We start from the raw sequence: 12,002 nt of genomic DNA, 5'->3' as shown, positions 1-12,002 counted from the left end.
GTCCGTCCTGTCGCCGTCTGTTATTATTATCCGGCGTTAAACCCTATGGCTGGATGCCAACGCTCTCTCTATCCCTCTGCGCGTATAAATAGAGCCGGATGACGGGATGGGATGCGGCGCCGGCTGATGCGGAGGACGCCTGCCTGACTGACTTGGGAGAAGCCGAGACGAGCTGCCGCTCTCGGATCGAAAGAGAAAAACAACCTGGAGTATGTAGTGCTGCCATCTCTTAATCGCGTTGCGAACGAATTAGCAAAATTATTAATTTACTTCACCGAAATTAGGCATTGTACGGATAAATTAATCTTTTGTCCCGCACGTGACAGCTCATCTATTTTCTTTAATAATAATAATAATAATAATAATAATAATAATAATAATTTGAATAAGTTGTTACTTGAAGTTTTGTTACTTAAGAAATTGAAAACGTCCGTGATTTTTTAGCAAAACATTTTGTTTATTGCCTTTTAAAATTGAGTACTTTTTTATTAACATATGAGCTATTGCAAGTTTACTGAAGTAATAAAAAAAATATCAGGTACTGAAATCTTTTGAAAGCTATCTGGATTGCTTTCAAAGCTTCAAAAGCCCTTGGTATTAAGCCTATATTGTTGCCATCCGGAGGAAAAAGAACTTGATTGATTTTTTTTCACACGCATTATTAAATTTAAAGTGAGAAAAACGGGAACCGATTTTACTATGCTTAAAATAATTATTAAGAAAATAACTTGATAATTACTATTATTATTGTTCTCGATAACGATTAAGAAGTTTGTGCTCAAACTGATACCAGGGCAGAGCAAGTTAATGCTCCGAATCCTTTTTCAAAGATTGACTGTATGATATGTGTATATAGACTGTGTGATATTTAACATAGTCTTTTTGTGTCTGTTTTTATTTTTGAAACCCACATATTTGTCACATACCTCAATACGAAGAAAACTTCTTAAACTCCGCCTGATATGTCCAGACCCCTCATTTAGGAGGATCAAAAGGGGGAAATTGACCCATTCCCCCCCCCCAGCCTTAAGAAATACATATGAGTGGGCTTGGTTCTGTTGTTTCTTGGTATAATATGCATTCAGTATGTGACCTTAGCCCTTTGCCGTCCCCGTGAAAAAAATTTGAAATGACGGGCCTGGACATGTTTGTATATTTGAAATACACCGCCAGTTCAGTCATTTCCGGCCGAGGACTGCAGTTTCGTGCTTATTAGCACTCATCAGCCCGGCATAGGAAAGTGACTGAGCTGGAGATGGAAAACCTCTTATGGAAGCCAAGAGTGCGAAACAAACTGGTAGCTAATATAGAATTAGCAGACCAGACGAGTGACCGAAGCAATGGTTCGGTTCAGCTCGAAGATTGAACGCGAAGCAAGGTATATTGTTCGAAGGGGTGGGGGGGGGGGGTCTCATACAGCTTATATTGCGAATAAAAAACAAAATATTAAAAGGGGGGAAAAAGCAAAAGGGAATAAATGAGTATTTACTTGAAGAACTTTAGAAAAATAAATTAAATCCAGTCAAAAAAGCCATCTATTTTTGTGAATGTCTTTAGTCTGATTTCTAAAATTCCTTTCTTTGCTTGAATTTTTAAAATACTATCTTCCTTCTACAGCTGACGTTCGCTGCTATTGCAATCTCCCAGTGTGTGTGACGTCTGGTTACATGTGCAAGTCCCCGCTCGGAGTCTGCATATCCGACCACTTCGGCTTCAGTGACGACCTCTGGCAGTCGCGCCACGCCTGCATCGAGCTCATCTCCGACGCGAGCCAACAGGTGGAGCCACTAAAATGTCCTAACACTCTGCAAGGGGTGGAGATTCAGACTTACCCCACTCGTCTCTGCTGCCGGGAAGATATGTGCAACTATTTCAGAAATAATTTAGATCCCCAAGATCCAGTTTATCGGCTAAACCATAGTTATATGACAGGTAATGTGTTTTCAGTGAATTTCTGAATTGAAAAAAATATTATAAAACTAGAAATAATAGTAAAACCCCTCCTAACGGACACCCCTCTATTGCGGACAAAAAAAAATGTGTCCCGTTAGTGTCCGCAGTTGAGGAGTTTTACTGTACACATTTCATGCTTGTCTCGTGCTGTACACATACGTTTTGCTGACTTAAATTTTAATGAATCGACGAGAGAGAACCCGAAACCGAGTATTTCTGTCCGAAGATTACACTATCCACCCTCTTCCTATTTGTGCTCTCTTACTTCAATAATGACGCCTTTCAAAATTAGAAACCGGATCCGCCCTTGGGCAGCCTGTCTTTCCGAATTTTTCCTGAAGGGAAGGGTATATACTCAAAGCAATTTTTTTCGGAAAAGGAAAAAAAAAAAAAAAACACGCCCACTAATATGTTAAAATATTTATTTTTCAAAGTCAGGGTGGTATTTGAGAAGGCTTGCCAGATTTCTGAAATGTTCAGCCGGTACACACCAGACCTCCCACAGCCTCGGGAGTATTCAGAAGGGTACATGGCTGTTTTTTAGGACGTTTTATAGGGCAGTTCATTCTTCATGCTATGAATAAATGGTTACTAATTATGAACCTAAAACATTGGTACTTAGAAATGATAAAAGCAGATAAATGTTTTACATGTTAATATTTGCAAGTTATATCAGTAAGAAGATACACTTAAAAAGTCGAACAATATTTACACACACTTTTTATTCTTATATCTTTTATAGTTTTAATCTTGTTCTAAAAATCCTTACAAGCAAGTCCGATAATAATTTTACACATCAATGTTCAAATGCGAAAGTAATTATCATAAATATTCTTTCACAGTTAATTATTGTAAGAATTTTTCGGTCATCTATAATAAAATTTATTTTTTACCGGGACACAAAGTAAACCGGCCGGGACATTTTGTCTGAACCGGGGGATTTTGTCTGAAAATCAGGACTTTTCCGGTCAAACCGGGACGTCTGACAAACCTGTATTTGAGCCATATTCCTACAATCCTTTTAAATGTGAGGCATGTCCCTGGTTCTCTTTTCATTTTAAGTGAATTTTGCATTTTTGACAATTTATGATGGAAATACCGGACAAAAAATACACTTCCGGGTTTTTTTTTTTTTTTTTTTTTTTTTTTTTTTTTAACCGTGATACCGGAGTAAATACCGAGATACCGAAATCTTGAAGGCCAGTTTTCTTTTTCCTCTTGTTTAATTTTCCTTTGCTTAATTTTTTGTGTGGGCACTTTTCAAAACATTAACTTACTTTTAGAGATTCAAAACATTCTATTTGCAATCAGCGTGTAATGCAAACTTGTCAGTTAATTTGCTGTTGATAGTATCTGCTGGACTAGACTTTTCTTATGCTGACCTTTCTTAAAGGCCGTGTAATCGAAGGGAACATGGTCAACTCCGACTCCTTTATCCTAAAATCAGTCTGACTCCGACTCTGTCCCCGCAGCCGTGGCAGAGTTGCGACGGATTCGGAGGAAAAATGACAGACTCCGAGTCTTGGAATTATAAACTCTTCTACTCCTGACGCCAACCTTGCAGCTCTGCTTTTCATATCCAACACTGGCACGCATAAATACGTTTGCCCACGAAGCTATTCGAATTCCTGTTAATTTACATCGCTGTTTTCGGAAGGTTTTTCAGCTTTTCTCAACCAGGACCATGTAGTATCAGTACGATTTCTTGTGTACAGTTTGACCACGAATTATATGTAATTCGGCAATCGTCCAAGTTAAGACGATTCCATCTGAATGAGTCTAGCATGTGAGAAAGCAAAATGGCGATGGGATTTTGATGCATGCTTTTTATAATGTTACCAGTGCCTAATTATGAGGGGCATTCAAATGAAACCCGGTCACTAGTGGAAAGCAACGGTAACGATTTTATTAACTCGAAAACAGTTTACAAAACTGTTGGCACATTTTTCTCTTTGCGACATTAGTCGGTCGATTCCATCTTTGGAGAAGCTAATAGGCTGCTGTTGGATCTAGACCTGGACCCAGTCACACACTTCGTCGTTCGTTGTGAATCGATGTCTGCGATCACTTTTCAGAATAGCTTGTTTCAGAGGTCCAAAAACATCTGACTTCTGAAACATCTGACCCATGAAAGTCATACGGTTAAAGGTCTGGACTGCATTGTGGAAGTTCCAGCGTTTCCCACCGAAACTACTGCAATGTCGTCTTTACCGCATTGGCCGTGTGTGGGCACCTTTGGACAACATGACAGGCCGTTTCGACTTAATGGCCCGTGTGAGATTCTGTAAAAGGGCTTGATAACACTAGTCATTGATGGTGATTCCCCAATCCCCATTCCAGTAACTCAACAAGGAGTGGGCCATTGAGGTCAAAAACCGTTGTGGACGATAGCTTGTGTGACCATCTTCACTTCGGTGTGAAACCATGCTGTCCCTGTGTGCAACACCAAACGTTGCGAATACATCAGTCTCTCTACCAATAGATGGTGCCTCCATACACGCAGTTGCGAGACACCCTCTAACGTCTAATGTGAAGTTAGACGCACTGACCGGGTTTCATTTGAATGAGCCTTACGATTTATGGCATTCTCTGAAATAAAATGAGGGATACAAAAAAAGTTTCCATGGAAACAACAAAAAGGAAATAAAATGCTTTCATTTTGTCCGGAAATGTAAAAGCAAAATGGTAAGATCAGAGTTATGTTGTTAAATTATAAATCAATTAATTTTTGTAGTGATAATATAGATCGAATGTAGTTTTGATTTTAAAAAATATCGTCGTGAACAAATTCTGATTTTTACAAAACTGCGTCCAAAAAATTATGAAGCAAAAGCGCATATATGTAACGAACAAACTACCACCCCTGTAAACGAATAGATGCGTTCAATTCTGCCTCGTCCAACGCCCTAACAGCATATTTTTGTTGTGATTGACAAAAACAAATTACAAGTGAAAGCGACTATAATCTCCTTGCGCTTTTTTGTAATCGTACTGGTTTTTATTATTATTATATTTATTTATTTTTCTGAAAAAATATATTTTTATTATTGTTTTAAAGAAGTCAGCATTTTGATATGTTTAAAGTATTTAAGAGATGGGTAATATCGTTATTTTTATATGATCCCCTTAATTTTTTAATTCGTACATTGAACTCACTCATTTGGATGACGTTGTTCATTTAAAAAAAGTTGCAGGTGTCCGTTGCAGTTACGTCCAATGATAAGTTTCATTACATGAGTAATATTTTTTTTACGGAAAAGCGAATATAAGTACCTGACAGTAAAAAAATATGCCAATAAGAACTTAATCAAAAAACTTTTATTTAGATGTATCAAGTTGTTTCTGATTTTCTTTTTCGGTGACCTGTGGCGGGGAGGTAAAACATGACACCTGTTTTCTGTTGCAAAAATTGCAGGTTTGGTTCCAACATGCTATAAAAGCGGATAAATAAATTTTGTTTGGTAAATAAAATTATTCAATTTGACGTGACGCTAATTGAATTTCTTTTTAAAAGGTCACCGAATACCGTCCCATAAAACATTTTCAATGTTAAAGAAAAATTAAAAAAAAAGCAATATTATGAACTTTTACGGTGAAATAGTCCATTATTTCCAAAAAGAAATAGTCCCATCCTAGTATGGTTACAAATGAAAAAAATAATAATAATAATTTGAATATGTATAAAATGAGACTTTTTCAAAAGACATACAAAAAAATGAATTAGGATTTTTTTATAAGCGACTAACAGAGAGAACTATAAAATAAATATTATCGTTCAAAAGAACGGGAACCCTTCATTTTATAAGAATTTTACTGCACCGTTCATTTTAGGGAGTTGGTCTTTTAGAGATCTATTCGGTCATGAGCGACATCCCGAAAGTATTTAATCGAATTTTAAACGGATTATGTACTGATATTTTCTCTTATTTATTTCTTTCTTTAAAAAAAATATTTAAAAAAAAACAGGTTTTTGTAATATGTATTTAATTTTAGAAAAGGCTGAATGATTGAAACGTTTTTCAGCACTTTTGACAGACGCACATTTTAATTAGCATTCTTAATTAGTATACACCATTTAACACTTGAATTTCAATAACTAAGTTCGTTTTAAAAGTACTCAAACTGCTATTCAATTTTTCCCCTTCAGGTTACCTTTCCAACGAGGACTACTTCTACAGGCATAGTGGCAACAACAACAATAATTCATCAAAGCAGCAGCAAGTATGGTTCAAAGCTGCTGTCATCGCTGTTCCTATAGCAGGTGGTTGTATACTGATCATGTTGATCATAATGGCTGCTCGCATGCTGAAGGCAGACCACAAAAGGTACAAAGAATGGACAGAACTCCGGCGAAGAAATCGAATGAACACTCACGTGGTATACACGGGAGAGAAACACATCAGCCACAGTTTGCTGATGCTTCCAAAGTCAATCAGCAGCGCCGTCCTGGGCAACCACAGTGCTGACACCCACTTGAACAGAAGCTACACGTCTATGGGCAGCATTGGCCAGCCTAGCAGTTTGTACAAAAACGTGTCCATAGCGTTGTCCAATGACACCGACTGCACGGATGGGTCGAAAGATAAATACTTTGTGTTCGATTTGTGATGCTAATGATCTCAAGCTAGTTTTTTGTTTGTTTGATTTAATTTTACAGTGGGACCTCTGAAGGCTGAACTGATTGGGGCTGAGCCGGATTCCGGAAAATTCGGTTTTTAGTTCTATATTATTAAAGTTTAATTCTGGTTATTAGTTCAATAGTGATTCAAAACTCTTTGTTTTTAGTAAATAATAAGGCGATTTTACCCCTGATGGAGTATGAGTGCAAAACACGACATCATCAACGTCATACTGCCGTAGGCAGGTAAATGGCAGTAACTGCAAATTTTTCTCTTTTTTTTTTTTTTTTTTTTTTAATCATCTATTGTACTTGAACTGTATTGTTCAAGCTTGCTTATTTGGTTTCCGCTGAAACAAAAATGCGAAAAAATGTCTAATCCCACCATTTCCCTCTTGTTAGTATTGAATCCGAAACGCGTTTTTTCAAATGTCTCAAAAACTCATTTCTGCAGCTACTGCCGTTTACCTACCCATGGCAGTATAGTCGCAGAAATATTGTTATAAGTATGTGCAGTATGAAGCGAGTCTGATGCAGCATCGTGTACCATAAAGTCGATTTAGTTCGTTACTTTCGAGATTACCGAATCCTTCCTGTACAGCCCTTTACATGCCCACGGCTGTACAATACATTGTACTTAAATGTTCGCTAAAAGTAGCTGCCATTTAAAAACTAATTTAGCTTTTGAGTCGAACTTATTGTTGTTTTCTTTTATTTTTTTTTAATCTAATTTTAGATCTTCAATTCACAAACTACGAATTATCCGGAATTCGAATCTCGGAATTTTGAGGTTCCACTGTATTTAATTTTTAAACCGAAAATCCTTCGTCCAGCCTTAAACTTTCTGTTCTTGCTAAGTTAATTTTGTTTTAATATTGAACTGAAAATTATTTTATCAGCCTCAAATTATCTGTTCCTGCAAAGATTTTTTTTCTTTCTGAAACCAACTACTATTTTATTAAACTTTAAGAAACCATTCATTTTCACTATTACGTTTTCAAAGAATAAACAACAGTAGAAAAGTTTAATATTTATCAATTCTGTTATAAATACTTGAGCCAACCGAAAAAAATAGATTTCAGTGCTAAAATTTCTGGTGATAAAATGCAAAATCTATAGGAAAACTAAAAAAATTCAAATTCACTAAATCAAGTAACAAATTATAAATCTTAATTCACTCATTTTTGTACATTTTTTATTAATAAAAGAACTTTTCTTTGTTAAAAGTGCTTTGTTAAAACAGCAAGTTTAATTTTCTTTTACGACGATTCTTTTGTAAAAACCGTTTAAACAGTTTGAAAATAGATTTTGGGGAAAAATTACTTCATGGATAACTGAGTAAGTTGCATAAAATTGATCAAAGATAGCTTAGGAACCTTATTTGAGGAGTCCCAATCAACTTTAACAAAGCAGAGAATTTTCGACAAAAGTAAAATTATAGCTAACAAAATGTTGAATTAAACAGTCGACATCACAATCCACTAATTCTTGTATCGTAATCGTCAAAATATTTAACAGAAGAAAACTTGTCAATTTACACACTAAAAAATAAATTTGAATTTAGCAACTAATCGCGTGAACAGCTCACTAGTCAAGTCACCTCAAAATTTCAGTTTTATCCATTTTTGGGGCTTTTTACGCTGTAATACAAATCGCCCCCCCCCCCTTTTTTTTCAAACTTCATTCATCGTAGAATTTAAAGTAGGGCTCTGCAACCTTTTTTACTCATAGCTCACATTGTAAAATTTTGCAGGCAAGGCGGCCAAACACTCCAATAATATTTCAGTGCATATAGTCTCATTAGTTCTTGCCAAACCCCCACCCCAGCATCAATTTATTTACTTATTTACTTTTTTTTTTAAATTAAGTACTCAGTGGTGGTTTTGGGGATTTTTTCAGCTTAGTTTTCTTTTAAAATGCTTAAAAGAAGATATACTATCAAATTTTTTTTAAAAATAATTTTCAGTATGTAAGCTTTCCGTGAGCCGCAAGTTAGAGACCCCTGGTTTAAAGTATATCAGATATTCATAATATACTTAATATAAAACTTATAGATGATATTGAGAAAAAGAGATTCCAAACTGAACATCTGCCTTACCCTAAATTCAACAGCTGTAAGTCTCAACAATATTTAACAACCAGTGACGAAAAATATAATTTGAATTTCAAAAGATACGAAGCATTGAAGAGAAAACAGAATTATGAAGAAGAATTGAACTTTGGACGTAACTGTGCGACTGTCTGCCAAACTTTTGTGGCAGAGACGCCACCTACTACGGTTTCTCCGCAGTTTCTAATCCGTTTTCGATCATTTTCCGATTTTCACTTTAGTCATTCACTAAAAAACGCTTCAAAACTAATTTCTTCATAAAGAATATGCATTAATAATGTTTCAATTTGAATAATATTTTTTTGCTCGTGCTTTAGAATTAAATTTCCACGCATTTGAAGGGGAAAAAATGTTACTTTGTTCCATCCATTTGCACAAATGAGTCATTTTATTCCCAGAGTTTTAGAATTTTGCTTTTAATTTTGATATATTAGAACATAAAGAGCCATTTTTGATCATAACATGAAGTAAACTTTCTAAAACGTTTTCTTGAATTTCAAACATAATGATTTGTACTTACGGTCTGTCCCACAACACGACAAACTCCTCCATTGAATTCTCGCTGCGTCATATGCTTCATTTGACAACGTGGTATTCGACGTATCCATATTTTTCCGCCATTTTCCTCTAACATCACTATGGAAGGAATTGTAATTGAAATTGCATGGTGTTTCAAAACTAAAATAACTATCGTTCTGAAAAGGTCAAATTTTCCCGAAAGATGTAGTATAACTAGATGCACAACTCCGTAGCGAAAGCCAATGGTTGCCGTTGAACGCGCGAAACTTGAAATAGATGGGCAAAATCGCAGCTTAGGGGGCATTCATTAATTACGTAAGTGCTCAGAGGGGAAGGGTATCTCTACATTCCCTTACTTGGGGGGGGGAGGGGGGTCAAACCCATTCTTACGTAATACTTTTCGAGTCGATATTTTATATAAAAAATCGCATGGTTAAGAGGTTTGGCAGTGATTTTTTTCATTTGCGCCAGGAAGGTAAAAAACGTATTAGGATGAGCTGTTTTTTGCTTGTTTTTCAAAGAATGAATAGTGTAAAATTTTATGAAAGAATGGCACTACGTATGACATGTTTCATTTTTAATTAGTATTGCATCATATACAAAAAAAATGTCAAAAAAAAAAACTTCAGTCTAGGTTCGAAATTTTTAGTGAATATTTCTTTACACAAAAAAGTTTTTCAAAAATAATTTAATAATAGTACATTTAATAACAATTCTAGTGATTCGTTATTTTATTATTTTGAAAAACGAAATGAAATCTTACGTAAGATAGGGGGGGTTGAAAAATCTTACGTACCCTTCCATGTGGGTAGGGGGAACGAAAATTGTTAAAATCATCCTTACGTAATTAATGAATGCTCCCTTATGTGAATGCAACGCTGATTGCATCCCATCAGGTTACTCCAAAACCTGTTGCGTACATACGCCAAGCCGCGCGCATGCGCTTTTAGGACATTTGCCCGTCTTAGATGAGCTTGTTGCCCATGGAACCGGTTTCTAGTTCTGTATCTAGTTAATACTACATCTATGATTTTACCATCCTAATTAACTTTCTATTGATTAAATCTCGCGTCTTTTCTTTTATAAAATTTTCATGGTACCATAGATGGTATGAAATAATTGCTTTTAGATTAAAATGATGCAAGTATTGCTTGAATACTCTAAGTAGCTCGTATAGTTAAGAATTCTTATTTTATAATTCCAAGACATAGAATTTGTACATTATAAATTTTAAGCTTTTCTATCAACATATTTTAAAATAAATCTTTGAAGCTTTTCTACTAATCGAGAGCTTTTTAATACGAGTAAAGCCCAACCGATTTTAAGATAGACGCTTAAGATACCTTGCGCTATAAATAGAAAATCGCATACTTAGTATTTTCATACCAAATTCTTTGCCAATCCAATGCATTGAAAGATTATACTGAACTTATTTAGTTACACTAATAGTTGATTCTTTTTACAAGAAGCATCGCTTGTAAATAACCATGAAGTTTCTTATTCACTATAATTTTTCTTTTGATTTCTGAAGAGTGTATTTACATACAAAATTGTGATTGTACATTAATTAACATGAGAGCCTTGTTTTATTCTTGTTTGTAACGTTGTTCTTTTGTTGTGTATATATTCTGTGTTAAGTTGTGAATAAAATAAATATTTATTGAAAAATTAGTTTATGATAATCTTTTTTTAGATCTCTTTTCCGTGGTTTAAAATTTGTAAATCACTAAGAACATCAAAATAAATATAGCTAAACCCCGATTTTCCGTCTCCCGAATCTAGGTTTTTCCATTACGTCCCTGATTTTTTCTATACTAATAATGTTAGTTTAACCCAGGTTGGAAAATTTGTAACTTATGAATTTCCTGCATTTTACGTTTTCAATGGAAGTAAAAAAAAAAAAAAAGGAAGAAGAAAATCTTCTAAAATATGCAGTATGTTTCCTTTTTTTAAAAAAAAAAAAAAAAAGCTAATCCACGCTGTTGAAAGTAAATCTATGCAAACAGTAATGTTACTGCTCCATACGAAGCCGACCTTACGGACTTTTTTTGTCAGCCTAATGAAGATGAACAAGAAAAACCGTAAGCATAGTCCATCCCTTCTTTCAAAATTGCATTAAAGAGCTTGCAAATAGTGAAGGACTATTTTCTTTCTCCTAGAAACCAGGAAAAAAAGTTGCAAAATATTTCAATCCTGGAAGATGCTGCATTTACTTTGAAATCGATGACTAAAAAACAATCCACTATTACGGACTATTTTCAATCTAAACGCCCGGATTCGCAACTAAATGTGTTAAAATGATCTAAAGCGGTACGTATAATGTTGTTTTCGTAAAATATAGATATATCTTTTTTATAAGTGTCATTTTTACTACCTTGAGTTTTTTCTGTTTGATTTTTGCTTCCTGTATATTTCCCGCATTTTACGTTTTCCTGTATTTTACGTGTTTTTAACCCAGTCCGTCGAGAGATTGAAAATCGGGGTTTCACTGTAAATTATAAATGTAAGGGACCAGAAAGTGTCTAGTAATTAAAACCGCGAACCAAAAAAAAAAAAATAATAATAAGGTTGTGACTTCATATGTTTCAGAAATATACATAACTCATAGTACGATGTCAAGAGACAAGTTTTCATAAAATATTTATTGAAACAAAAATTCGTAATATTTTTTTTCTATGCCTTTCCCAATCGTTAAAAATGTGCAAATAATTAATAAAATAAAAATTAAGACCAAAAAATCACCGGTGATGGCTACTGAGCATCAAATAAAAAAGTATCAAATAAGGTCATTTTTAACGCTTT

General features: G+C 34.8%; 1 protein-coding gene across 1 annotated transcript in view; it reads left to right on the top strand.

Moving 5' to 3' along the window:
- The window catches only part of LOC129224640 (BMP and activin membrane-bound inhibitor homolog), a 55,589-nt gene extending 48,758 nt beyond the window's left edge, over positions 1 to 6,831 (top strand). The window contains exons 2-3 of the mRNA XM_054859123.1: positions 1,618 to 1,932; positions 6,101 to 6,831. Of these exons, the coding sequence (XP_054715098.1) occupies positions 1,618 to 1,932; positions 6,101 to 6,561 (776 nt within the window). The 3' untranslated portion in view covers positions 6,562 to 6,831. The remainder of the gene's footprint in view (positions 1 to 1,617; positions 1,933 to 6,100) is intronic.
- The last annotated feature ends 5,171 nt before the right edge of the window (positions 6,832 to 12,002 follow it).

The sequence above is a fragment of the Uloborus diversus genome, chromosome 6 (assembly GCF_026930045.1).
Source record: "Uloborus diversus isolate 005 chromosome 6, Udiv.v.3.1, whole genome shotgun sequence".
In the NCBI taxonomy this organism is placed as follows: domain Eukaryota; kingdom Metazoa; phylum Arthropoda; class Arachnida; order Araneae; family Uloboridae; genus Uloborus; species Uloborus diversus.
This window is presented reverse-complemented; position numbering and strand designations above follow the sequence as displayed.